This window comes from Podarcis raffonei, chromosome 8, assembly GCF_027172205.1.
Source record: "Podarcis raffonei isolate rPodRaf1 chromosome 8, rPodRaf1.pri, whole genome shotgun sequence".
NCBI lineage: Eukaryota > Metazoa > Chordata > Lepidosauria > Squamata > Lacertidae > Podarcis > Podarcis raffonei.
Window position 1 is genome coordinate 87244693 of NC_070609.1, and position 27185 is coordinate 87271877.

General features: G+C 47.2%; 1 protein-coding gene across 1 annotated transcript in view; it reads left to right on the forward strand.

Moving 5' to 3' along the window:
- XPO7 (exportin 7) overlaps window positions 1-27185 on the forward strand; it is a 54319-nt gene that overhangs the window by 12033 nt on the left and 15101 nt on the right. The window contains exons 2-19 of the mRNA XM_053401323.1: window positions 1886-2032; window positions 3198-3291; window positions 6496-6662; window positions 7043-7108; window positions 8212-8316; window positions 9906-10071; window positions 12995-13068; window positions 13326-13445; window positions 15004-15150; window positions 16943-17115; window positions 18011-18204; window positions 19416-19521; window positions 20717-20852; window positions 21559-21632; window positions 22474-22554; window positions 23819-23882; window positions 26187-26295; window positions 26586-26692. Coding sequence (XP_053257298.1) covers window positions 1886-2032; window positions 3198-3291; window positions 6496-6662; window positions 7043-7108; window positions 8212-8316; window positions 9906-10071; window positions 12995-13068; window positions 13326-13445; window positions 15004-15150; window positions 16943-17115; window positions 18011-18204; window positions 19416-19521; window positions 20717-20852; window positions 21559-21632; window positions 22474-22554; window positions 23819-23882; window positions 26187-26295; window positions 26586-26692 — 2130 coding nt within the window. The remainder of the gene's footprint in view (window positions 1-1885; window positions 2033-3197; window positions 3292-6495; window positions 6663-7042; window positions 7109-8211; window positions 8317-9905; window positions 10072-12994; window positions 13069-13325; window positions 13446-15003; window positions 15151-16942; window positions 17116-18010; window positions 18205-19415; window positions 19522-20716; window positions 20853-21558; window positions 21633-22473; window positions 22555-23818; window positions 23883-26186; window positions 26296-26585; window positions 26693-27185) is intronic.

A 27185-nucleotide genomic window follows, 5' to 3' on the forward strand; every position in this document is an offset into this window, starting at 1 on the left:
GGGAAAACCATGCCTTGCTCCCCCATTTAAATCAGCCTCTGCAAATATCCAAGAAAAATCTTTTAAAAATAGCCCATCAATGGTTCTTTACATATAACTAGAGTCAGTTCTCCTGTGTGTTGGAGGAGATGTAACAAAAGTAGACCCTGTTCACACATGTGGCAGTCTTACAAGTGTGTGCACAACTTTTGGGTTAGAGGTCATGAAGGACATTTCTGAAATAATAGGTGTACTAGTGCCTTTAGACCCCAAACTGTGTCTTCTATCAATTTCTGATAAATCAAATATGGACTTAATATATAAAACACTTTTTTTTTTGTTCATGACTGCTTGGTTGACCATATTGCAGGGCTGGAAGGAATCCTGGTTTTTCTTTAATCATTTGATTCAACAAAGTAATGTTTATTCTCATTTCTGAGAAATGAAGTTATAAATTGAGGGTATCGGGGTTCAGCTAAGCCTATGGATTTTGCCTCTGTTAGGTGGCCATTTGTTATTTAATAGGACAGGCCAATCATGGCGGTGGCAAATCCTGATGAAATGTTGCTTTGTTTGGTATTCATAACATTTGTCTTGTACTCTCTCTGTATCAGGTTGGCTTTTGGTGTAACATCTAAATCATTGTGTACTTGAGAATGTATCTTATTTTATCAGGTAATGGCTGTGAACCCTGGATGTGTGGGGAGGTTGGTACTTTCCTTCCCTTTATATAATTTCATATTTTCTACTGGATTGTTCCTTCACTGTCATGATAAAGTCTTGAAAAATTAAATGGTAAATGGCTATCTAAAAAATGGTCAAATGCAGTAAATTAGTAGAATGAGAACTGTGAAGCCTCAGTAAAGGTAAAGGTAAAGGGACCCCTGACCACTAGGTCCAGTCGTGACCGACTCTGGGGTTGTGGCATTCATCTTGCTTTATTGGCCGAGGGAGCCGGCATACAGCTTCCGGGTCATGTGGCCAGCATGACTAAGCCGCTTCTGGTGAACCAGAGCAGCGCACGGAAACGCCGTTTACCTTCCCACCGGAGTGGTACCTGTTTATCTACTTGCACTTTGACATGCTTTCGAACTGCTAGGTGGGCAGGAGCAGGGACTGAGCAACAGGCGCTCACCCCGTTGCAGGGATTCGAACCGCCGACCTTCTGATCGGCTAGTCCTAGGCTCTGTGGTTTAACCCACAGCGCCACCTGCGTCCTGTGAAGCCTCAGTAATTAGACACAATTCTCCATTTTTTAAAACAACTTGCACAAATTAAATATTTGGCTTATTCAGGTTCACATTGTGTATCCAGGCCTACAAACATGGTTGGCAGAGCTACCTAAAGGAGCCCACTGAACTGGAGGCCTTGAAAGTCCTGATCTCAGGACGGAGCTGGTATTTAATGTGGTGGTGATATTTAAAAGGTTCCTTGCAGGTTTCCCTTTGAATTGCTATTACAGTGGTACTTCCGGTTGCAGACAGAAACTGTTCCGGAGCTCAAGTTGGATCCCAAGGTTTCCGCAACCGGAGGGACCGTTTCTGCACATGTGCGGACGGCGGTAGAGTGCCTTTGTGCATGCGCGCGCAGAGAACCCAGAAAAATATTTCCAGGTTTGCCACGTATGTATCCCGAAGGATACGTAACCGGAGGTGAACGTAAGTAGAGGTACCACTGTACTTTCAAAGGGCTGGAATAGGGGAATGAAAATCTGGTGTTTGCCTCCCATAAGGTGGCAACACAGTTCTTTTAGAGTGTGGTTTTCACCCCCAAGCAAAATGTCAGGGTTTCAAGATTAGTGTTTCGCTTCCCCATGGCTGCATTTTTCCTAGCAGTTGCCCTTAAAGGAAGTCCCACCAGAAATATAAAATAAAATAATCAAGCTCTCCTGTTTGGTTTGTTACAGAGTCTAGCCCAGCTAGAGAACCTGTGCAAGCAACTGTATGAGACAACCGACACCACAACACGGCTCCAGGCGGAGAAAGCCTTGGTTGAGTTTACCAACAGTCCGGACTGCTTGAACAAGTGCCAGCTTCTCCTTGAAAGAGGGAGTGTACGTAGGCAGAGAAACCCACCACCCTGCTTTCAAACCACCTAAAGCGTTCTCTGGGTATTTGCCTGTGCTCATGGCTTGGTACAGAAAAGTACTGCGGGAGTCCTGCTGGTGTAGTCTCTCCTCTGCTCTGCTTACAGCCATGAACTTGAGAACTGATCCCTATTGGGTCTCCTTCTGCTTTCATTTGGAGTAATTTACACAGAACCCTTTCTCAGGGCTTTCCATTTAAAATACTTCTAAAGCACTATAAAGGAAGTTGAGTGGAACTATTTCAGAAGTAATGTGGTCCACTCTTGAATGATAGTTCATAAGATTCATTGCAGACCAGCATGAGAATTCAGACACCTCCAGCAGACTTCCACAGTTCCTAGCCTTGAACACCTCCTGCGATAAATCCTTGTGCTCTTCTTACACACTCTTTCCTCCAGTATACACGACAGTCTTTCCTGTGAATGCATCAGAGGATCAGACCCTCCTGTCTGCCATGGACTGGCTGAATGCAGAGGAATGGTGGAAGGCACCAGCTGGGGTACACCCAAGGAAAGAGAGGGCTCAGAGACACGAGATTGGTGGTGATATTGAATGGTCAGAGGGAGAAGAGGGAGCGGACTAGGAGGAGGAGGTGTCAGAAGCTGAAGTGGTAACGGTTTAGTGAACAGGAAGAAGCTGTGGCAGAGAGCAGTCCAGAATCGGGCAGAAGCAGAGGCTGGAGAGGAGGGGGACTAAGACACAGTTGAGGCAGGGAGTCTTCCGCCCAGGTCTCCTAGAACCCATAGAGGTATGAAGAGGCTGGAGCAAAGACAGACAAGGCGAATAAGTCTCAAGTTGCTTGGGAAGGACCGGGGGGGGGGGAGAGAGAGATTTAGAGAGCTGTGGGAAGGTGGGGACCTGCAGTCCTCACTACTGCCTCATTGGGACAAGGCCTACTGGGAAGATTTGCTGTGTTCACTAGGCCAGAGCTGCTTTCATTTCTTTGAATACAGAGTTTACTTCACTGACATATTGTAAATTATTGCTGACCGGCTCCCAGTTCATGCCTTAACACTGCATCACCAGTGTGAACATACTTACATCCTTGACCTTTGACAATCACTTGGAAAGCTTTGTCCTTTCCTGTTTTTGCCTACAATTTAACCATTTGCTTTCTGTTTGTGTTTTACAGTCGTCTTACTCCCAGTTATTGGCAGCTACATGCCTTACGAAACTGGTGTCACGCACAAACAACCCTTTGCCCTTGGAACAGCGAATAGATATACGTAAGTAGAAGAAGAGAGCCAGCATGCCCAAGACCAAAATCAATTACATGAGGAGTTTATAAGCCGCCCATGGTATTAAAAGAGGACGCCAAAATCTGCAGTTGGGCAAACCAAAATATCAAAAACGTGCAGCAAGCTTTTGAGTTCTCCTGAGCTTTTCATCAAACAAGATGTTACACAGGGGAGAAAAGTGAGGAGAAAAAGGGTACAAGCACAAGGCTGATGTTGTAGCATTAAGATCAGCTTGTAGGCCCAGGTCCAAGATAGTGGTGACTAGCTGAATAAGTCTCTCCCGGGTGTTGCAGATACTAGGTTGCACACCTAGGATTCTGGGATAAAGAAACAATGGCTGCTCCTCATCACGTTGGGCGTGTAATCCAAACCAGTGGTGATAAACCTTTGGCCCTCCATATGTTCTTGTACTGCAGTTCCCATCGGCTCCATTGATCCCAATGGTCAGGGATGATGGGGTCTGTTGTAGTATAGCAGCATCTGGAAGGCTCCCCCTCCCAAATCTTAAACGAAGCACGCATGTTCCTGAGCAGAACATCTAAACTTCAATTTATCTGAGAAAGGGGTCAGCCAATGTTACATCATCCCCAAATCTGAAGTGTGTAACCTGCTAAGTGTAGCACTTGGGAGGGACTTATTCAGCCTTCATTTCTGGCTTGGGGCTGAGAAAGCAAGCTGACATTAATGTCTCAACAAAAGCCTGATTTTTGCATTTTATTTTTCTTGTCCCCCCTTATCCCATGATCTGTGTAGCATCTTAGCTGATGAAGAGTTCTGGAGAGTTGTTCATGGAGTTCAGTCGATTACGCTTGGCACAGTCCTGTGACAACTGGCTGGTCCTAGTAACCGTATTGCCAAACTGGATTTTGGAGTTTTTCTTATAGACCAATGCAGCTACTTTTTGCTTTTTAAACTTTTGAGAGTGCTCTGTACCTTTCCTGAATGCTAGCCTTCAGTAATTGTAACAACTATTCAGTCATTTAGTGGCACAATGCTTAATCACCATGCTGCTAGTATGTGACTTTTTTGGCAAAGTTTTTTTTTAAAAAAATCATTTTTTAATGTATATTAAACAGAGAGGACAATTATAACAACAGATAAAAATTAAAAGATGGAAAACAAAGCTATAAAATAGGCACATAGAATGTGTACAGTAGCACATGGGTTAAAATAACAAAGTAAGTAAAGAATATCAGCCTTCTCAGTATTATCAAGTATAGTTCCAGATATGTTAGGCTTGTGACAAGCGTTGTCTTGAAAATGACAATTTCCCTGTATATGTCATTAAAAAATGCCAAATTTTATAATAAGTGTCTGGAGGTTCTAGTCCTTATTGGAATCTCAAATTATGCATAATTTTCTCCTATTATAGCTATATTCTAGAGTGAGTGGTACCAAGTGTTCACTGGAAAAAAAATGGGCTGTTTTCCATTGAGTTGCAATTACCATTTGTGCTGCCAAGATCATATATAAGGCCAATTCTTTTAAATCATCCATTCTTCAGGATGCATTTTGTCAAAACTACAATTGCATGTGGCATGTTTTTCCAGGGGAGTTATGGGTTGGCTTTGTCTTATTGCATAATTATTTAAAACATGTTTGCCTTTCTTTTCCTTTCCTTAAGAATCCCAATGCAACCTGCGAATGTAAACTGAAACAATCGCTTGTCAAACTTTTTAAAATGGTTAACTATTATTAAGTCCAATAAGCCACCCATAAAGTGTTAAAACAGCCTAGAAACACAAGCAGCCATTCAAAAATAATTTAACCACAACAATTACGTACAGTCCAATTGCATCTTACGTGGAGGCTCAATTCCTAGGGTTCCACATATACTCAAAAATTGTATATACCCAAGCCCTTGAAACCCTTAGCCCCACAAGCACATAGTGACCCAAGTGGACCTGGCAGAAAAATAGCTTTTAAACTCTCTTCCTTGCTTGGAGGGCAAAGGCTACTTAGTGCACTAACTCCAGCAGGCTAAAGATGCTTGCACAAAATCTCGTAGGAACTCTGATGTCCCCATGAGATCTCGCAAGAGCATCATCCCAGAACCAGTGTGCCAAGAAGGCCTTACCCCACAAGCAAGGGGGACAGCTTAAAATCTCTGATTGGAAACCCCAAGTGGACCCAGCACTAAAAAGCGCTTTAAAGCTCTCTGCCCTTGCTTGCATTTAACTTGCTAAGTTTCAACCAGGCAGCCTTCAACTTCATTGAAATCACACAAGTTAAATATGCACAAGTACAGTCATATCTTGGTTTTCGAACAGCTTAGTTCTCTAACGTTTTGGCTCCTGAACGCCGCAAACCCAGATGTGAGTGTTCCTGTTTGCGAACTATTTTTGGAAGCCGAACGTCCGACGGGACTTCCGAGCTTCCTGCAGCCAATCAGAAGCCATGCTTTGGTTTCTGAACGTTTTGGAAGTCAAATGGACTTTCGGAATGGATTCTGTTCGACTTCCAAGGTACAACTGTACAGTGGATGCTCGGGTTGCGAACGTGATCTGTGCAGGAGGCACGTTTGCAACCTTCAGCATTCACAACCCGTGACCCACCCATCTGCACATGCAAGGGACCCCTGACCATTAGGTCCAGTCGTGGCCAACTCTGGGGTTGCGGTGCTCATCTCGCTTTATTGACCGAGGGAGCCGGCGTACAGCTTCCAGGTCATGACTAAGCCGCTTCTGCCGAACCAGAGCAGTGCACGGAAACGCCGTTTACCTTCCTGCCGGAGCAGTACCTATTTATCTACTTGCAATTTGACGTGCTTTCAAACTGGTAGGTTGGCAGGAGCAGGGACCGAGCAACGGGAGCTCACCCCGTCGCAGGGATTCAAACCGCCGACCTTCTGATCGGCAAATCCTAGGATCTTGTGGTTTAACCCACAGCGCTACCCGCGTCCCGCATGCCTGTGTAGAAATTACAATAAATGTCCCGCTTACTCCTTGGTTTGATATTATGTTGTCACCAGGGACACCCAACAGGCACAGCTATAGAAGCATAGAATTGCAGAGTGGGAATGGACATCAAGGGCCATCTAGTCCAAGCCCCTGTGGTGGCTTTTCTGTGTTGCTGCAGCGGGGGGGGGGGGGAGTTGTTTCAAAAGGTCAGCTTCAGGAGATGCTTTATTTATCAGTTTTTGGCTCCTGCCTTTGCCATTCTTCTTCATCTGGATGTTTCCGTGTCTTTCAGGGAACTACGTGCTCAACTACCTTGCCACCAGACCCAAGCTGGCAACTTTCGTTACGCAGGCACTAATTCAGCTCTACGCCAGGATCACAAAGCTGGGCTGGTTTGACTGTCAGAAAGATGAATATGTTTTCAGAAACGTCATCACTGACGTCACAAGGTTTTTACAGGTTGGCCGTTTCCTCCACCCCACCCGTCCCACTTGGCGTATGTAGTGGTTTCACCAAGAGGCTTCCCAGGATGCCATCAGACAGTCGTCACCAACCTAATGCTCTCTAGCTGTTTTGGACTGTAACTCTCAGCCAGCAAGGCCGTTTGGCACTGGGGCTGATGGAAAACCCTTCAAGGTGGTTTGCAACAATAAATTAAAATAATGAAACACAGTACTCAAAATATTAAAACCAAAAACCATCAATGCACAGTACAGAATCACTTCTGCCCAAGGGATCTTAATTGTCTCTCTTTTTGTGTCTGTGTGCAGTAACATTTGTCATCTTGCTGCTTTGACCTCCCTTGTCATTCAGTCTGACTCTGCCTGTTCCTTCTCCAGGACAGTGTAGAACACTGCATCATAGGAGTGACAATCCTGTCTCAGCTAACAAATGAAATTAATCAAGTAAGTGCCTCAGCCTTCGCCAGTAAACTCAGTGTCAACGCTTCTCCTTTGGATTGCTGCTGTATGTTATGCACCGATTTCATGTCCTTTGGTGCTAAGAAATTGAGCACTCCCTCCAGAGATTAATCTCTGCTATCTCAGGCTTCGTTTACACCTCTTCCCTATCCAGAGACTGAGAAGGGCACTGCTTTCTATGAAAAGCATTAAGTGATGGTGACCCAGAGTTCTTCCTCAGCCAAAAGTCCTCATTTCTTCAGTAAGAATGGCAAAGCCACTCTTTGCAAAATTGCAAATAATCACCCTCTTCCTCCAGCTTCTCCTTTCCAGGCATTTAGATGGCTCAGCCTGCACCCCATGCAAAGGAGACAGTCAACCTCAGTCGGGAAACTTGGGCATTGCCTGAATGCTGCCAGGCTGTCACAGTTTTGTTCTGCAGAACTGTAAATCTTTGAACGGTCTTCTAAATTCTTAGCTGGGATTCCTGCATTGCAGGCTGTTAGACTAGATGGCCTTTGGGTTCCATTCAAACCATAGAGTTCTATGAAATTAGTGCTCTAGGTGGTTAAAGGGTAAAGGGACACCTGACCATTAGGTCCAGTCGTGGCCGACTCTGGGGTTGCGGTGCTCATCTCGCTTTGCTGGCTGAGGGAGCCGGCATACAGCTTCCGGGTCATGTGGCCAGCATGACTAAGCCGCTTCTGGCGAACCAGAGCTGCGCACGGAAATGCTGTTTACCTTCCTGCCGGAGCGGTACCTATTTACCTACTTGCACTTTGACGTGCTTTTGAACTGCTAGGTTGGCAGGAGCAGGGACCGAGCAACAGGAGCTCACCCCGTCGCAGGGATTCGAACCGCCGACCTTCTGATCGGCAAGTCCTAGGCTCTGTGGTTTAACCCACAGCGCCACCCGCATCCCCCTCTAGGTGGTTAGCATGCTTTATTTACTGGCAGAGGGCAGTATATGGGGTGTTCTGCTGTTTCGTGTTTTTCCTTTATTGAGATGGTTACTTTGACTCTGCGCTCTTTAACAGACACTTGAGTTCTAATGATCTCTTTCTCTCTCTCTATCTCTCTTTCCCTGCTCCCCACCCCACCCCACCCAGGCAGACACTACACACCCACTGACCAAGCACAGGAAAATAGCCTCTTCATTCCGAGATTCATCTTTGTTTGATATTTTCACTCTCTCGTGCAATTTACTAAAACAGGTGATGTGAGAACAACATTTTTTGGTGGGGGGTGGGTGGAACTTTGGACTATGTTTTCTTCTAGCTGTGGGTTTAGGACCCTGAAATTGCTTCTGTGAAGAATGCTCTGTCAAGCAAACACCTGTGTGGTTTTAAATTAGCTGAGCTGTATTGATGAGAAATTTAGTTGTCCTGAAAAGGGAACTACAGCATAATAATAATAATAATAATAATAATAATAATAATAATAATACCTTTATTGCCAATGTACAACCTGTGTACAATGAAATTAACCGAGCCTCCCTCCCCCCCCCACTCAATCTCATTGCACTCTGTGTGCTTGTCGCACAACACACCAACCCCGAAAATCAGTTGCATTACATTACAGATAGAAACTGTTTGTTAGCCTGTTGGTTCGACTGATTATACTTCCATATCTCCTGCCCGAGGGTAGAAGATTAAAGAGGTGCTGGCCGGGGTGTGAATCATCCTAAGACAATGATCCCTTGCGATGTCATCTAGCGGACTTAAGGGACAGCCCAGGATATCATGTGCTGTGTTCACCACCCTCTGTAAAGACTTTCTGTCCGTGGCTGTCAAGCCAGCATACCACACTGTGATACAATATGAGAGGACAAGAAGCAGTGTTGGGTTCAAATCCCCACTCAGCCATGAAGCTCACTTTCGGCCAGTCACTCACGCTCAGCCTCACCTACCTCGCTGGCTTGTTGTGGGGGTTAAATGAGGAAGGGGAGAATCGTGTACACCACCTTGGAGAAAAATGTGATGTGTGAATGCAATACAGTGGTACCTCGGGTTAAGAACTTAATTCATTCTGGAGGTCCGTTCTTAACCTGAAACTATTCTTAACCTGAGGTACCACTTTAGCTAATGGGGCCTTGCGCTGCTGCCGTGCGATTTCTGTTCTCATCCTGAAGCAAAGTTCTTAACCCAAGGTACTATTTCTGGGTTAGCGGAGTCTGTAACCTGAAGCGTCTGTAACCCGAGGTACCACTGTAAATAACAGAAATAAAGCAGCAGAAAATTGAGGGTAGGCACTGAATAAAAGCCATGTCCTTTTACATGGTTTTGTATGTTTTGTAGTATTTTATGCACTGAGACTTGCCGTTATTTTTGTTTTTTATAGATTAGTAATTATTGTAATCGATAAGTATGAACTGTCTATTATTTGCTGTTGTTTAATTTTACTGTTTACTATTAAATTCTAATGCATTATTGACTATTGCTTTATTTAAGCTGTTTATTTTAAAGTTATTGTGACTTTTTATATTGGATCAGATTGTTATTATTAGTGTTGAGTGTTTTATTACGTTTTTATATGTGTTGGATATAAAACCCAACCAGATGGGCAGGGTATAAATAAATAAAAACATTATTATTATTTATTAAAACTGAGCTCCACTGGAAATAAAGCTCCACTTTTTCTTTTACTGTAAGATTGGGACATTCCAGTGTTTCTGGTAGCGGAGCCCTGAGATGAAACCTTTTTGCTTTCCCACTCCAGGATTCCCTTTTCCTTTCGGCTTGGCAACTGTCTTGAACTCTGCCCATTAACAGATGTGGCTATTCTATTTTTCTTCTTCTGGTAGGCTTCAGGGAAAAACCTGAACCTGAACGATGAAAGCCAGCACGGCCTCCTCATGCAGCTTCTCAAGCTCACACACAACTGCCTAAACTTCGACTTCATTGGTACATCCACAGATGAGTCCTCAGATGACCTTTGCACCGTGCAGATCCCCACCAGTTGGAGATCAGGTAAAGGGCCTTTCATCCCTGCTCTGGCCCAGCCGTGAGAGGCCTTGGGAAGTGAGCTGTGCGAGGGGAACTTGATCAACAGCAGGTGTGACTTTGCAAGCTGTGCGCAGTCTTCCCATCCTCTCTGAGTGACCAGAGTGCTGACAGATCCCCGCTTCAAGTATTCCTGTGCTGGGGCTGTTGAGAGTTGTACAGTGGTACCTCGAGTTAAGAACTTAATTCGTTCTGGAGGTCTGTTCTTAACCTGAAACTGTTCTTAACTTGAAGACCACTTTAGCTAATGGGGCCTCCTCCTGCTGCCGCTGCACGATTTTTGTTCTCATCCTGAAGCAAAATTCTTAATCTGAGGTACTATTTCTGGGTTAGCGGAGTCTGTAACCTGAAGCGTATGTAACCCGAGGTACCACTGTAGTCCAAAACATCCAGAGGGCACCAGGTTGGCACAAGTGAAGTGCTTTGAATGCTCCACGCTGTAGCTTGTGTGGATAGAGATGTGTATGGAGGTGTAAAATGTCTAGAAATTGGTGCCTGAGTTTTGATTTTTTAAAATACAGTCATACTTCGGGTTGAAGTTGCTTCAGGTTGAGTGCTTTTGGGTTGCGCTCCGCGGCGACCCAGAAGTAACGGAATGCATTGCTTACGGGTTTCTCCTCTCGCGCATGCGCAGACAGTCAAAATGACGTCATGCACGGAAACAGCAGCACACGCAGACACGGGTTGTGTTTACCTCAGGATGTGAACGGGGCTCTGGAACGGATCCCATTCATATCCAGAGGTACCACTGTACTTACTTTCCTCTTCCCTCCCTGTCCCCTTTCCCTTCCATGTGGTGAATGAATGGATGGATGTTTAGTGCAACTTTTACCATCCTAGTGCCTCCTCTAGATTTTGGACTGACACTCGCATTGACCGCAACTGGCCCGCAATGTAGTGGGGGCAGTGTTGGGAGCACAGCCTCACATGCTGAGGTTGATGGGAATTGTAGTCCAAAACTTACTGTGTACACCAGGTTGAAGAGGGCTGGTTTAGTAGAAGCTTTGAAAACAAAGAGCATAAGACTGCACTTTTAATCAAGGCTGTACTTGATAGTTGCTGCTCAGTTCATGCCAATTGAAAAAATTCTCTCCAGAATGACCGCCTCCCTCAATGGGGAACCAGCATGGGGTGGGGGGAATCTTTCAGCAGAAACATTCTGCAAATAGCATTGGTTTTCATTTTGTTGTTGTCTTAGAAAGAAAACAGTTTGCTTCTGCATGCTAGTTTCATTCAGCAGCAGCGGCTGAATATTAGAGAATTTTCTTAATGTTTGTACAGTGGTATCTCTGGTTGCGAACGGGATCCGTTCTGGAGGCCCAATCGCAACATGAAAAGCCCGCAACCTGAAGCGCCGTATCTGCGCAGGTGTGTGGCATGATTTGGTGCTTGTGCGCATGCGCAAAGTGTGATTTAGCACTACTGCGCATGTGCGAGCAGTGAAACCCGGAAGTAACCCTTTCCGGTACTTCTGGGTCGCAGCGGGACGCAACCTGAAAAAACGTAACATGAAGCAAACATAACATGAGGTATGACTATATTGAAGTCTGAAAGCTCTGTGTTTCCAGTCTCAGCTCTGGGTGGGCGGTGATGTTTAAAATTTCTATACCACCTTCCTCTGAGGATCACAGGGCAGTTTACAATAGAAAAACACAGAAATACACCCCACAGTAACAAACAAACACACACACAGTTTAAAAGGCCATGGTTTGTTTAATTAGGCAAAGGTCTGGGGGTAGAGGAATGTTTTTGCCTGGCGCCTGAAGCTACGTAACAAAGATGGCAGTTGAGCCTCCCTAGGGAAAGCATTGCACGTGCAGGGAAGCACTTTTTATATATGGATAACTGTGCTTTGCTTCCTTGAGACACATCAGCTTTAAGTCGAAGCCTCATTTCACACTGAATTTAAGCCATGCTATATGTGACATGAGAAGAACCATTCCTGAGGTCTTTCAGCATCTTTAAAAGCAGTTAAGAGTGGGGATTAGGGCCATGGTGCTGCAGATTGGCCTCCATTTTTAGAATCAAGTTAGAAGGGACCACAAGAGCCATCTAGTCCAACGCCCTGTAATGCAGGAATCTTATAATGATCATGATGATGATGATGAAAGACCCGTCAGTGCCAAGGGCGTTGGTAGGGATGCTGCGCTGAGCTAAGCTGAAGGCCTGAGATAGTCATCATCATCATCATCATCATAATTTATTATTTGTACCCCGCCCATCTGGCTGGGTTTCCCCAGCCACTCTGGGCGGCTTCCAACAAAGATGAAAAATACACTAAAATGTCACATATTAAAAACTTCCCTGAACAGGGCTGCCTTCAGATGTCTTCTGAATGTCAGGTAGATGTTTATCGCTTTGACATCTGATTGGAGGGCGTTCCACAGGGTGGGCGCCACTACCGAAAAGGCCCTCTGCCTGGTTCCCTGTAACTTGGCCTCTCGCAGTGAGGGAACCGCCAGAAGGCCCTCGGAGCTGGACCTCAGTGTCCGGGCAGAATGATGGGGGTGGAGACGCTCCTTCAGGTATACTGGACCAAGGCCGTTTAGGGCTTTAAAGGTCAGCACCAACACTTTGAATTGTGCTCGGAAACGTACTGGGAGCCAATGTAGGTCTTTCAAGACCGGTGTTATATGGTCTCGGCAGCCACTCCCAGTCACCAGTCTAGCTGCCGCATTCTGGATTAGTTGTAGTTTCCGGGTCACCTTCAAAGGTAGCCCCACGTAGAGCGCATTGCAGTAGTCCAAGCGGGAGATAACCAGAGCATGTACCACTCTGGCGAGACAGTCTGCAGGCAGGTAGGGTCTCAGCCTACGTACCAGTAGTGCTGAGTTGAACCATTTTGCCAGAGTTTGGGTATCCACAGTGATGTGTTGTTTGTTTCTTCCAGCCTTTCTAGATTCCTCAACTTTACAGCTGTTTTTTGACCTGTACCATTCCATCCCTCCTACGTTTTCACCTCTGGTGAGTGTGGCATTCCTGACTTAGTGGGCAGGGGCATATGTTCCAGGGGCATACGTGCCCTTGAGAAGATTCACAGGGTGGGTTTGATCACCCTGTTGGGAGATCAGGAGGAAGTTTTCCTCCCTCCTTCCGCAAAATGGTAACCTGCTTGTTTGCATTGTCTTTCCACAACCTATTCCAATGCAAGTGTGTATTTGGTTTCTATTTTATTGCAGACAACTTACGGTTCTCCCTCTTATTCACCCTCCTACCTTTAGGTCTTATCGTGTCTAGTGCAAATCGCCTCTGTACGTAGGTCCCTATTTAACAATGCAGAAAGAGCGAAGTTCCTGTCTCATCTCGTTGATGGCGTCAAGCGAATACTGGAAAACCCTCAGGTGAGTCTGTCAGAACTGTGGATGGGAGTCAAGTGTGTGTGTGTGTGTGTGTGTTGTCACAAACTGCCTCTTGAAGCGTGGAAACAGTGGAGATCCAAAGGCCCATGGAACTGAGCAACAGGTGGTAAACTAGCTGGCAACCAGGGCAGAGCTTAAGAGGGTGAATAAACAGAAAGCTTCATTGTACACGTGGCTAACTTTGGGCAGGCAAAATCAGGGGAAAGAAATAAGTGGCTGTAACTGAGAGAATGTCCCAGGATTGAGATCCGTCAGTATGTGAGTGCTTCATACTGAAACCAGCAACATTATGTGCCAAGACATTTTTTTTGGCGAGTCTCTGTGCTGAGCTCTGCAACCTATAGTGCACACACGAGTGTTTATTGCCATGTTCACTCTTCAGTTTTTTAGTCACTCCTTCCATATCCACTGACCGTGCTCTGTTCTCATTGGACTGTTATTCCAGTTATTGAAAACCACTGGAGAGGAAAGTGCTCTTGCACAGGTTTCCGACTGAAACATCTGATTGGCCATTGTGAAAAGAGGGTGCTAGACTAGATGAGCCTTTGGCCCAACCCATCAGTCTCTTCTTATGTTCCCCCCCCCATGGTTCCCCACCCCCCACTTCTGCAAACCTTTCCCCCAAGTTGCTGATTCCTTCTTGTGTGTGGACGGTGCCTTTTGTGGTAGGTAAAGGCAGGAACTTGGAACAAGGTCTCTCTTTGTATATCTGTTCTCTCTTTGTATATCTGTTTATTCTGCTAGATAATAAGAAGCTACAAAGTGATGCAGGTCACAAGAACCTCAGCCTACTCCAGGCTTCATAAAGTTCACCCGGCCATTACCTGCCATTCTTGGTGCACAACAGGTTTGAGCGACATTGCTGTGCCCCATCTGAAGACAAGGGCAGCTGTTGACTCCACACAGTGTGCCAGGCTGGCTCACGGTGGTAGGACGCCCATCATCATTGCAGGGCGAGTCAGAGGTCTTAGGTGCTCAGCTACCGTATTTTTTCGCTCTATAAGACGCACCAGACCACAAGGCGCACCTAGTTTTTGGAGGAGGAAAACAAGAAAAAAAAAATTCTGAATCTCAGAAGCCAGAACAGCAAGAGGGATCACTGCGCAGTGAAAGCAGCAATCCCTCTTGCTGTTCTGGCTTCTGGAATAGCTGCACAGCCTGCATTCGCTCCATAAGACGCACACACATTTCCCCTTTTCAGGAGGGAAAAAGTGAGTCTTATAGAGCAAAAAATACGGTATTTAGTGCCTGAACAAATTAGTGTTTCGGATACTGTACTTAATGGCAGCCCCTACCACCGGCAGTGTTGGGCTGCTGTTGCCTGGGCTCTCAGGTAGACCCATTCAGTGCATGCCACAGTGATGAGCCTTCACTAGTCCCCAGCCATGGGAACAGATGTTTTTTGTGCTATGCCACACTATTATGTTGTGAACTGCCCTGTGATCTTCAGGTGGAGGGTGGGATACACATTAAATAATCAATCAATCCTGTTTACTGATTCCTGTGCCGTGACCCATTTCGAAATTTGTTCCTTTCCCAGAGCTTGTCAGACCCAAACAACTACCATGAGTTCTGTCGACTTCTGGCCCGCCTGAAAAGCAATTACCAGCTCGGGGAGCTGGTGAAAGTGGAAAACTACCCGGAGGTCATCCGCCTCATTGCCAACTTCACAGTGACCAGCTTGCAGGTGAGAAGCTGTGTGGTTTGGCACTGTGTGTGTGTGTGTGTGTGTGTGTGTGTCGCGGAGGGAGGGTTTTCTGCAGGGGGAGAGCACCCAAAATCACACTGCAACCTTTGACCTCGTTAGGTTGAAACTGAGAGGGGAGTGGTGGGCTCCCCTCTCAGAGTCTCCTGCTGTGGGTATATAAGGTGCATAAGGTAATATTGTGCCCCCTGTCATTATGCAGAATTGCCTTGGTTTGTTCCTCGCTGCACAGCATTTTAGCTCATTCAGAACAGAAAACACTTCCAACCATGCAGACCACAGCAAGGCAAAGCATACCGTCTGTCAGGGCCACCAGTCTTCGAAACATCCCCTCTCCCCATGTGTGGGAAACGTACTGACATTAGGTAGCCTGCAGGAAAATAAATCCTGCGTCCAGTCAGGCTTCCCTGCGTGGCTCTGCTTGGGAGCTGACCTGGCAGGAGAGCAGAGTAGCAGCGGTCCTGCGTCCGTGTGAGATGAGGGATAAATGAGGTCCAGAGACAGTTCGGTTCTTATCTCTAGAAGCGTTTATTTACAAAGCAATAAAACCATCAGAACTTTCCGACATCTCTCTGTGCCTTTTCCAAAAGCACACACACAGCCTCTGAGGCTTTAGCTGTGTCTCAGTCAGAAGCAAAAGCAAGTCTGAATGCAGACACACACTGTGACACACTTCTCTGCGTCAAGCTCCTCCCAGATACAGGACACCACGGAGTTTTAACCCTGTCAGTTCCAAACTCCACAGCCTGCATGTGAGGGAATTTAGAAAGTGTGTGAAAGGATATTGTTAGGAGAATCCGCTTACTGTATGTTTCTGTAATGTTTGTGTGGGGTGAAATCTCAGCCTTGGGCCTGTTTGATAGAAAGTATACACTGAATTCTTCTTGCTTAACCAGGCACCCAGCTCTGATAATAAAGGTAAAGGTAAAGGTACCCCTGCCCGTATGGGCCAGTCTTGACAGACTCTGGGGTTGTGCACCCATCTCACTCAAGAGGCCGGGGGCCAGCGCTGTCCGGAGACACTTCCGGGTCACGTGGCCAGCGTGACAAAGCTGCATCTGGCGAGCCAGCGCAGCACACGGAAACGCCGTTTACCTTCCCGCCAGTAAGCGGTCCCTATTTATCTACTTGCACCCGGGGGTGCTTTCGAACTGCTAGGTTGGCAGGCGCTGGGACCGAGCAACGGGAGCGCACCCCGCCACGGGGATTCGAACCGCCGACCTTTCGATCGGCAAGCCCTAGGCGCTGAGGATTTTACCCACAGCGCCACCCGCGTCCCACCAGCTCTGATAATGCAGGCATGCTTTTCCTCTGAGAATGTGACTTAATTTCTGCGCATGTGTAAAGCTAAGGTGAGGGAGTGCCTCTGTATAAGCTACTCTTGTTCTGACCAAATAAAAGCTACCGTAAACGTTGCAACTGGAGTGGTGAATAGAAGAAAATCCGCTACCTTGGCCAGCGTGGCAGAATCTTGTTTAATTTTATAAAAATGGAGGAGCTTCCTTTTTTGTATTCAGGTGCTAAGATGCATCACACACACACACCCAAAAAAAATAAGGACGTTCAAGGTCCCAAGTACTGACTTTAGGTTCCCCTTTAGAAGCATACAGGTGTCCAAAGAGATCTGCACTGTGCTGCTTACTCTGCTTACAAATGTTGACGGCTGTTTGCTTGAATGGCTCCCATGTCCTTAAGCCCAAAGGCTGGGGGTTGGGGTGGGGGACGCTGGCCAGCCCGCAAGTGGCATTCTGTTTCCTCCCCTTTGTTCCTACAGCACTGGGAATTTGCTCCGAACAGCGTTCACTATCTCCTGAGCCTGTGGCAGCGCCTGGCAGCGTCCGTTCCTTACGTCAAAGCCACAGAGCCACACATGCTGGAGACTTACACGCCTGAAGTCACCAAAGCTTACATCACCTCCAGGCTGGAGTCTGTGCACATCATACTGAGGTAAAGAGGCCAAGGGGAAAGTGGTGCTCAAGGAGTGGAGGGAGAACAGCCTGCACAAGCCCTTGTTTGGTACCTAGGCAGTTCAGGACCCAGTTATCTGAAGGACCCCTGTACCCATACGTACCTACACAAGCTCTAAGCTTGGCCCTACGGCTGCTGTCCAGTGCACTGGTAAAAGCTGTTAGGTTGGTGAGTACCAGCAGCAGCGCCTTTTCTGTGGTGGCCCCCTAACCCTGCAACATCCTTCCCAGGGAACTACACATGACTCCCCTCCCCCTCTCATAGACCTTTTTTCATTCTGGTCTGTGTTGGGGTGATTTTAGGGTTGCTGTGTTTTAAGAACTTGGTTTTATCTGCTGCATCTGCTTGTTTGTTTTTTAAATGCTTTACAACCTGGGGATTGTGGAAGTTATTACCCACACAAAAATATGCTGTGGCTATTTATTTACTTATCAGTCTTATTTGTAGCCCCCTCTTATTTGAATGTTCTCAGTCCCAGAGTAAGGAGCAAAGTAATTTTTTAAAAAAAACTTAAAAAAACGATATAGAAAAATTACAAAATCATATAAACAGGACCAATGAACAGCTAAACAATTCTATAATAAGGTAAACAGGTAAAATTGCATCAGCTTAAATGAGTGAGTGAGTGAATGAATGAATATTTCCAGTTTAACAAAATGTGGGCCTCAGGCTCAACAGAGCTGCCAGGTAGTTATTTACAGATGGATTTGCTGGCCTCCTCCAGAGAGTTGCCACAAAACAACAGCATAGTGGGCCTTGCCTTACAGCCTAGAGGTGAGAACTGAGCTGCGTTCTTTGGGAAACAAGCTTGATCCACCTTCTGGGAGCAGCGTTTCACTCTCTCTCCCTGCCTTGCCGCTTGCTCCCCATGCAGAGACGGCTTGGAAGATCCGCTGGACGACACGGGCCTGGTGCAGCAGCAGCTAGACCAGCTGTCCACTATCGGGCGCTGTGAATATGAGAAGACGTGTGCTCTCCTGGTGCAGCTGTTTGACCAGTCAGCTCAGTCCTACCAGGAGCTGTTGCAGAGTGCGACGGCCATCCCTGTGGATGTGGCTGTGCAGGAAGGTGAGGGCCGAGAGATCAGCTGCATCACTCCCGTCCATCACAGCAAAGAAGATTTCGGGGAAAGGGGTTGTATAGGGTGCTGCTGCTCCTTCACCCTTTAGCCAACCCAGTGTACTTTAAGATTGTGACCCTTTGTGCATATTTTAATTAGTTTGTCATGGGTATTTGCTGTGAATTTTTCAGGTTGTAAAGTACTTTGAACAGATCTTGGAAAAGGGGACATAAATTGCTTTCCTCCAGAGATTTTGTCAGCAAAGCAGATACGGCATGCAGCAGGAAGGGACTCTGTTTTGCTGCCCTATCTTGCATCATTTGCTGCAAATTATAGTATGTGTTGCAGTAATGGAGCAGTGGAAATGGCAAAGGACTTTGGGGCAGTAAGAAAGTAGGTGGCAAGTTTCAGCTTAAGAGAAAAATATCAGAGGAAAGGGGCATTGGAACCTATTAGATGCTGGTTGAAACTGCTGAGGTTAAAGAAAAAAGAATAGCAGTTGTTACCTGTGGTTAGGAGGAAGAAGAAATTAAAGCGCTGGCATAATCTGCTATTTAAAACCACTGCTTCTAATAATAATAATAATTTATTATTTATACCCCGCCCATCTGGCTGGGTTTCCCCAGCCACTCTGGCTGGCTTCCTACAAAACACTAAAATACAATAACCTATTAAACATTAAAAGCTTCCCTAAACAGGGCTGCCTTCAGATGTCTTCTAAAAGTTTGGTAGTTATTTTTCTCTTTGACGTCTGGTGGCAGGGCGTTCCACAGGGCAGGTGCCACTACCGAGAAGGCCCTCTGCCTGGTTCCCTGTAACTTGGCTTCTCGCAGCGAGGGAACCGCCAGAAGGCCCTCGGAGCTGGACCTCAGTGTCCGGGCAGAACGATGGGAGTGGAGACGCTCCTTCAGGTATACAGGACCGAGGCCGTTTAGGGCATTAAAGGTCAGCACCAACACTTTGAATTGTGCTTGGAAACGTACTGGGAGCCAGTGTAGGTCTAACTATAAGAATAGATCAGCAGCGCAACAGATTGTCAGGAAACAGTAGAAACTCACCCCCCTCCCCGCCTTTTTTTTTCAGAAGGAGAGTGGTTGAGATATTTTTAGTATGGACTGTAGATGCAAGGGAAACCCACCTTCCCCAGTTGTTGGACCTTGATCTTAGCTTTTCAGGGAAACACTTCTGTGGATCAGGACTCTTGCTCTTCTGGTTTCAGGACGCCTGACGTGGCTCGTCTATATCATTGGGGCTGTGATTGGTGGCCGAGTGTCATTTGCCAGCACAGATGAGCAGGACGCAATGGACGGCGAGCTGGTTTGTCGGTAGGAGCCGTCGGATTCCTTAGCAGCCCTGGTTTCTTCATGCTGAAAACACTAGATTATGGAAAGGGCCATAATGAAGAGCTGTTATCTGGGATTGGTGGCTGGCTGGGTGGGAGAATTAGTGGCACAGCTCTGTGGCCGCTCTTACCTTCAGGGTTATCACGAGGGCTGCATACTGCAGAAGTTTGAACTCCGAGGAGCGTCCACCTCAGAATTAGTGGAAGCAGAATAGAGTATACAAATCTCCATCTTATTCCACAGAGACTGATTGCATGTAGAGAGGTTTCTCTTCCAAATACAAATTGTGCATTCCGGGGTAGAACATAATTAGGAAAGTGTAGAAAACGCTTCTAAAACAGTAGAAAATCTTGGGTGAGAAGCATTTTGAACTTGACTGAATACTTAAAATTCCACACAGGTCAGGGATCCCTGAGAGTCTTTTAAGCCCTCGTAGTGGATTTTCTTCAATTAATCCACGCCAGTTGCAGCATCCATCTCTGATCATGCATGCATGCATGCTTTTTCTCTGAGATTGTGACTTAATTTTTCTGCTTGTGTAAAGTTAATGCACAAGAATGCCACTAGATACGCCTGTGTTTACTCACAAGCCTTTGAGCTCTGCTTTTATGAGTTCCCAATGGTTGCTGTTGTTCTGACCAAGTAAAAGTTGTTTTAAACATCACAACTGGAGTGGTTAATCAAAGAAACACCACTACACCCTCTTTGGCTCAATCCTACGTAAAATTTTGGGCGGTGCATTGAGTCATTTTCAGCCTGCAGAGAGCACAGAAGCCGGACTGAATATTCCCTCTGCCCGCTGATGCAACCCGTTCTTGCATGCTGCTAACTGGTGGTTGGACACCAGTGAACTGGAGCAAGTACTGCGTCTCACAGGCACCTTCCAGTGGTGACTGTCATGGCCGCAGGCTGCCTAATTGCACGGCGGCTGCATCTTTAGTCTGGTGTCCAGTGACGCATGCGTCTGCCCTAAAGTTAGCCCCCTCTCCTTGTGTCAAGAGTATGTGCAGAGTTCTGCAGCTCATGCTCTTAATGCCTGGGTTCATCTAACAGTGGGGTAACAAAGAGGCACCCTTTTCTCATGGCAGGGGCAATCTCAAACCTGCTGGCTAAGTACTGAGCCTCTGTGATGTTGCATGACCTTCAATTCCCACCCTCTCACTTGTTGCCTCTCTAGGGTTCTCCAGCTCATGAACCTAACAGACTCGCGCCTGGCTCAGGCCGGCAATGAGAAGCTGGAGCTTGCCATGTTGAGCTTCTTTGAGCAGTTCCGGAAGATCTACATCGGAGACCAGGTGCAGAAATCTTCCAAGGTAAATGCCTCCTCGGCCTCCTAGTGGCTTTTATGTTTTCGGGCCTACCTGCTCTCATGCCATAATGAAAGGCTCCACCTATGACTGCTTTTTTGTGAGTTGCTGGCTGTTGGAAGTCGGCCACGGTTAAGGCTAGCGGCCAAAGCAGAAGTCAAATGTTTTCATCTTGCAGCTTCTCCGTACCCAAATCGAGAGGTGCAGGGTGCTTGGAGGAGTTCCAAGTGAATGCAGCTGCCTCAAAGTGGGGAATACCGGGGTGAGATCTGGGCTAGACAGAGGGCAGCATGGCTGTGAAGCCCAAAAGAGCTACCCCACAACCAGCAGGAAAGAAAGCCCGAGCTCTATATAGCTATTGATGGCTACTAGCCACAATAACTATGCTCTGCCTCCACGGTTAGGCCGAAACGCTGGAATACCAGTTGCTGGAAAGCACTGGAGGGGAGAGTAGTTCTTGTGCTCAAATCCTGCATAACCAAAGTGAAAACAGGATGCTGGACTAGATGGGCCATTGGCCTGTTGCAGCAGGCTCTTCTTGTATTCTTAAATGATTCTAGGAGGCAAGTGCCATACTAAACAGCCATTGAGTGTTGTGGTTTCTTTTTCCTGACCTGCTAGGCTTCTGTTTCCTCCAGGCGCCTTTGGTCTTAAAGGAAAAATAACAATTTCTATGGAGGCCTCTAAGCTTGACTTTGTTTTCCGCTTCTAGCTATATCGGCGGCTCTCGGAGGTCCTTGGGCTGAATGATGAGACCATGGTCCTGAGTGTCTTCATAGGGAAAATGTAAGTGTTCTGACTCGTTGCCAGTTGCGCTTGTCCATCATACATCTCTGAAGCCCTTGAGCCTCTGCTGGGATGCTCAGAGAGTAGAGCAGGAACACCTCCAGGCTACAGGCTGAACCTTGGGCCTGAGTTTGGCTGATAGGCTGCTCCAGAGATGCACCTGTCCTCCTCCTCTACACCTTCCCCCACATGAGATTTCTCCTCCCAGCAGCAGTTTTACCTGGAGAGGAACTCACCTGCCTAGGCAGGAGTGAAAAGGCATGCTCTGTTTTGCACGCCAGCCACCTTCCAAGGCAGGACTTTTCTGCCCTTGCCCACCCCCTGGTAGCATGGCTCCCTTCTTGAAGGCTCCCTTCTTGGAAGTGTGGCCTGGGATGAGCCAGTCGAGCTCCTGAGGGGCCAAGGGGGTCAAGCGCTTCCCTCCCTAGCCCCTAGGCCAAACCAGCCCTTGGCTGCCCACCTTGAGGCCTGTGGCTGCTGGGTGAGACTCTTCACAAGGGCTTCTGGAATTCTGCAGCCGGTGGTGGAAGGGGCAGGTTGCCTCACGGCAGAGGGGCATGTTGTCACTGCCGCAGGATTCTCTTGCCCTTGCTGCAGAAATCGGCCCAACAGTGCCACAGCATTCCACGGGCCCTGAGTTTGGGCCAGTGTAGCTTTGGGATCCAAGTAGTGAAGATTATCTGAAGGATAATTTTCTAGTCAACCAAATGTAAGTACTGTGACTTTACGCTGGTATTTTCTGGCTTGTGTCGTTGTCTGTGGCTTCAGGGGAGGCTGGAGATGGGGGAGAGAAAGGAGGGGCAGCCTTGAATCTGAGCGCATTTTTTCTCTCCCCTTCTAGCATCACCAACCTGAAGTACTGGGGGCGGTGTGAGCCGATCACCTCCAAGACACTACAGCTTCTCAACGACCTCTCCATTGGATATCCTTTTCAGCAGACTGCTTCCTTGGGTTTGGGCACCAAACGGACACGTCGTCACAGTTGCATGCAGCCAGGCTTCCTTGCTTTGATGTCCTTCAGGGCTCGCTGTCCCATTTCCAGCCTGGCATTGATAACTTTGGTCTGCCTCAAAATCATCATCCCATTTCTCATTTTGCCCAGAAAAAAATGGCCCCTACCCTCTAGGCAATTGATTCCAGCTAAGTACTAGGGTTTTGTAGAGAGCCAGTGTGGTGTAGTGGTTAAGAGCAATAGACTCGTAATCTGGTGAACCGGGTTCGATTCCCCGCTCCTCCACCTGCAGCTGCTGGGTGACCTTGGGTGATTCACACTTCTTTGAAGTCTCTCAGCCCCACTCACCTCACAGAGTGTTTGTTGTGAGGGAGGAAGGGAAAGGAGAATGTTAGCCGCTTTGAGACTCCTTAGGGTAGTGATAAAGCGGGATATCAAATCCAAACTCTTCTTTTGCATTAGAACAGGTTAAGTTCATTTTCTTAACTCGCTTTGTATTTATAAAGTGCAGATAAATTGGGGACAAGCTTAGCCTAGTTGGGTAGGTGCAACTAGGATTTTAAAAAGCAAACTATTAATTAATAATTATGGGCTGGAAGAGGACCCAGACGTTGCCTTTTCAACTCCCAGCCCAATGCGGATTAATCTCTGCAGTCCTGACCATAACTAGGGAGCAGATCTACCACATGAATGTACTTGCAGAGCAGGTAACTTGCACGCAGCAGAAGGAAGGTGAAAATCCCATGGTAGCTATGTTTTGCCCCCACAGTTGGAGGCAGCAGTGTTTCTGAAAATCCATTACTGGAACCCACAGGAGGGGAGAGGCTCTTGTGCTCAGATCCCATTTGCCCGTTTCCCACAGGAATCTGGTTGACCGCTGTGAGAGCAGAAGGCTGGACTGGATGGACCATTTGCCTGATCCAGTAGGCATTTCTCAAGTTCTTAGGGTCACTAGTCAACCTGGCCTATGGGTCAGGGACGGAGTGTGTGAATGCATGAGTGCATGCAACTGCAGATATTGCAATAGGCATCTTCGACATTAAGGGCCTAACTCAATCAGTCACGCTGATGAAAGTTGTAGTCAGAACAATCTGGAGAGTACCAGGTTGAGGAACCCATCTTCCCGGGTTTGCATGAGGCTACTTTGTTGGCAGTCCCAGGAACCATCCTTTCATCCTCCCAGGGCTTTCTAACCGGTTTTTGACTGGTGCTGTTTCCTTAACATTGCTTCTACCTACAGCAGCGTTAGGAAACTGGTGAAACTCAGCGCTGTGCAGTTCATGCTGAACAATCACACGGTAAGATTTCAGCCATCTCTGGTGCTTCACTGAGGTTGAGTGAATTTGCACTGTGAAAGGTGTCCCTGGTTGTTCCTTAGGATGAAGTCTTCCTGGCCTGGGTAGCTTCTGTTCCCAAGGTCTCTGCTGAATACATGGCAGCTCTCATGTCTTCTCTCAAGGGTTGTTGCTTGTGCTGCGCTGCCCCCTGTGGTGGCTTTTCATGCCGTGCTTCTAGATGGCAAAATTCTCCCACATCCATGCATGAATCATCATGGGAGGCCTCTGTGCTGACAATCTGAGAGACAGCCAGAGATGGAGAGAGACTGTAACTTGAGGAATTGAGGGCAGCAGCACTAGCAGCATCTGTGCACGTAGAGTGGGAGAAGCGCCCCCCCCCCCGATTCCCATGCTGCACCCCCAGCATTCTAGGCTCAGTTTCTCAGTAGTCTTTGTAGATATGCCACAAATGAGTTATTCTAGATCAGTGGTTCCCAAACATTTTTGAGGTCCCAGCCCTTCAGTTCCATAAGCTTATCCGCATTGTCCCCCACCCTATAGATAACATACAGAATAGTGGTTTGCACAGCCCAGTAAGGCAAATAATAGCACAATAAAATTCAAAACAGTAACCATTAACTGTACATTTATCCAAACTATTTAGTTCAGTTAATTAAACAAAATTGGTGAACTCGATCCACTGATGCCAGGTTTTCAAAGCCTATCACTCATGTACACCTCCGGTGCCCCTCTGCTGTCCTCCTGCCTCTTAGCGCCCCCCAGGTCATCCCCCACACTCTGGAAGGAGCCACACCACCCACCTTGGGAACCACAGATCTAGAGGCCGGGCTACATGTTTGAAACACGGCTGCCCTTCAAGATTGCCAGAAGCCTGCTGTTTTGTTCTTGGGCAGAACCCATTGTCCTTCCTACAAAGGTTTGTCCCCAAATCCACATGGCAACGGAGCTCTGGGATGTCTGCTGTGACTGTTTTGGACCCTTAAATCCAGCCTGCAGACCTGCCCTTCTGTTAGTCCCTTGTAGGATAATGGCAACCTGAAAAAAAGAGAGAAACCTTTCAGTTTATAAAAGCCTTGTCTTTCTGCTTGCCTGGAAATGACTATTGCATCCCCAGGGAACTAGGCAGGCCCTTAGCCCCCTCTCCATGAGTTTCTAATCTTGTCTGTCATCTCCTTTGTACACATCTCCGCAACCCTGAATCTGAGATATCAAAGCATCCGAAATACAAGCAGAAGCAAGAGAGAGACCAGTTCCTCTTGCTGTGTAGAGCAGGGGTCAGCAACCTTTTCCAGCCGTGGGCCGGTCCACCGTCCCTTAGACCATGTGGGGGGCCGGACTGTATTTTTGGGGGGGGGGGAATGAACCAATTCCTATGCCCCACAAAGAACCCAGAGATGCATTTTAAATAAAAGGACACATTCTACTCATGTAAAAACATGCTGATTCCCAGACTGTCTGTGGGCCGGATTTAGAAGGCGATTGGGCCGCATCCGGCCCACAGGCCTTAGGTTGCCTACCCTGGTGTAGAGAGTATGCAAAATGGTTTTTCCTGGAGTGTATGAGAGTTGCTTTGAGCCTGGGATTAAACTATTTTAAATAAACACATGCCCCCAGCCCTTGTGAAGAGAAGCGTGTCAGGATCCTTGCCTTCTTCTTTCCCATTAGAGTGTATGGCTAATGACCTCTGGAAGGTGCTAAAGAGGTCTGTTTTCTAGGCTGTTCTAGTCCTTTTGGGTAAGGGTTTGCATAGCTTTTTGCAGTTGTTAATTTTCAGGATACAGACCGGTTCAAAGTTGCTTCGCCTGTTACCTTTACAATGCTTGGGCATTTGACTTGAGTCATCCACATTTGACCGCTGTGCCCCACAAGCTCATGGCAGCTCTGCCTTGTATGCACAGGTCCAGGCCTTTCTATGGCTGCCTAGTATTGGTGATAGCATTTCAAATGCTAGCTAAAGTGCTACAAATTGTGCAAGTAAATACTAAAAAGAGGGTGTTTTGCTATGATTTCCTGTTATTCACACTTCTGTTGACCGTTCAAATTGAATTTCAAAACCACGCCTAAATCATGACACATGAGTAAGTGAAAAATCCTGTGCATTGTAAGTAATCTAGTGGAGTTACACGTACTTGACAGCTGGGATTGATGACCAAATTCTAGTCAAGCTGCCCCAACTGCCGAAAGCAGGGTAAGGAAGACAGTGTGCTCTTGACTGGCCAGTGTGAGCACAAGCCAGGCACAAAACCTGCCCCTTCACCCCCTGACCAGCTGCTCCTCAATAACCTAATTTTTGTTCTTCAACAGAGTGAGCACTTTTCGTTCTTGGGTATTAACAATCAGTCCAACCTGAGTGATATGAGATGTCGGACAACTTTCTACACTGCACTTGGGCGCCTCCTCATGGTGGACCTAGGTATTGCACTCTGTTCTTACGGGCCCACTAGACTCTTCTAGTCTTAACTAATCTAATTATTGGTGGGGGCAGTTAATAAGTTAACTTTCTGTAAAGCAAACAAATCTGCTAGGCAGGGGTGGGGAGGAATCTGAATATTGATCTTTATCTTGTACACATTAGCACCCCAAAGTTCACTAGACAGGCCAATTGAAGAGAATTACTTCTGCTGATGGCGACCCCAGATTTGTGGCGTGTGTTGCTGTGCACAGGGCTGTAGAAGATAACAGTCCTTCATGCGTCTTTTCCAGGGGAGGACGAGGATCAGTATGAGCAGTTTATGCTGCCCCTCACAGCTGCCTTTGAGACGGTGGCGCAGATGTTCAGCACCAACACCTTCAATGAGCAGGAGGCAAAGGTAAGGAAGGTCCAGCTCTCGCTCCCCCAATCTTCAGCCACCTCCTCGCACAAGCCTTCAAACCACGGAGAGCTTCTTTCGCCTGCTTGGCAAAACATTCTGGACTTCAGCTTAACCTATCAGCCAATGGCCCTGCTCACTGAGACTGATGCAAACTGGAGTCCCAAACGTCTAGGGGGGCGCCTGGTTGGCAAAACCTGGCTTGGAGGCTCTCTCTCAGCTTGTGTGTGCAACCTAGAGGGCTCTTCCACATACAGTCTCTAGTGATGGCCAGCCTCCTTCAGAATCTGAAGCAGGGATTACCTGTCAATGGAGGATGGTATCCTTTGACTTGGGCTCGAGGCAGGTCTTCTACAAATCAAGCATACTGCATCAGGCCATTAGGAGGAGGCTCTCCGTCAACACACACACCCCTCAAATTCCTGGTCATGCCTGCTGTTGAGGCTAGACAGCTAGACATTTGGAAGGGGGGGGTGAACGAATTCCTATGCCC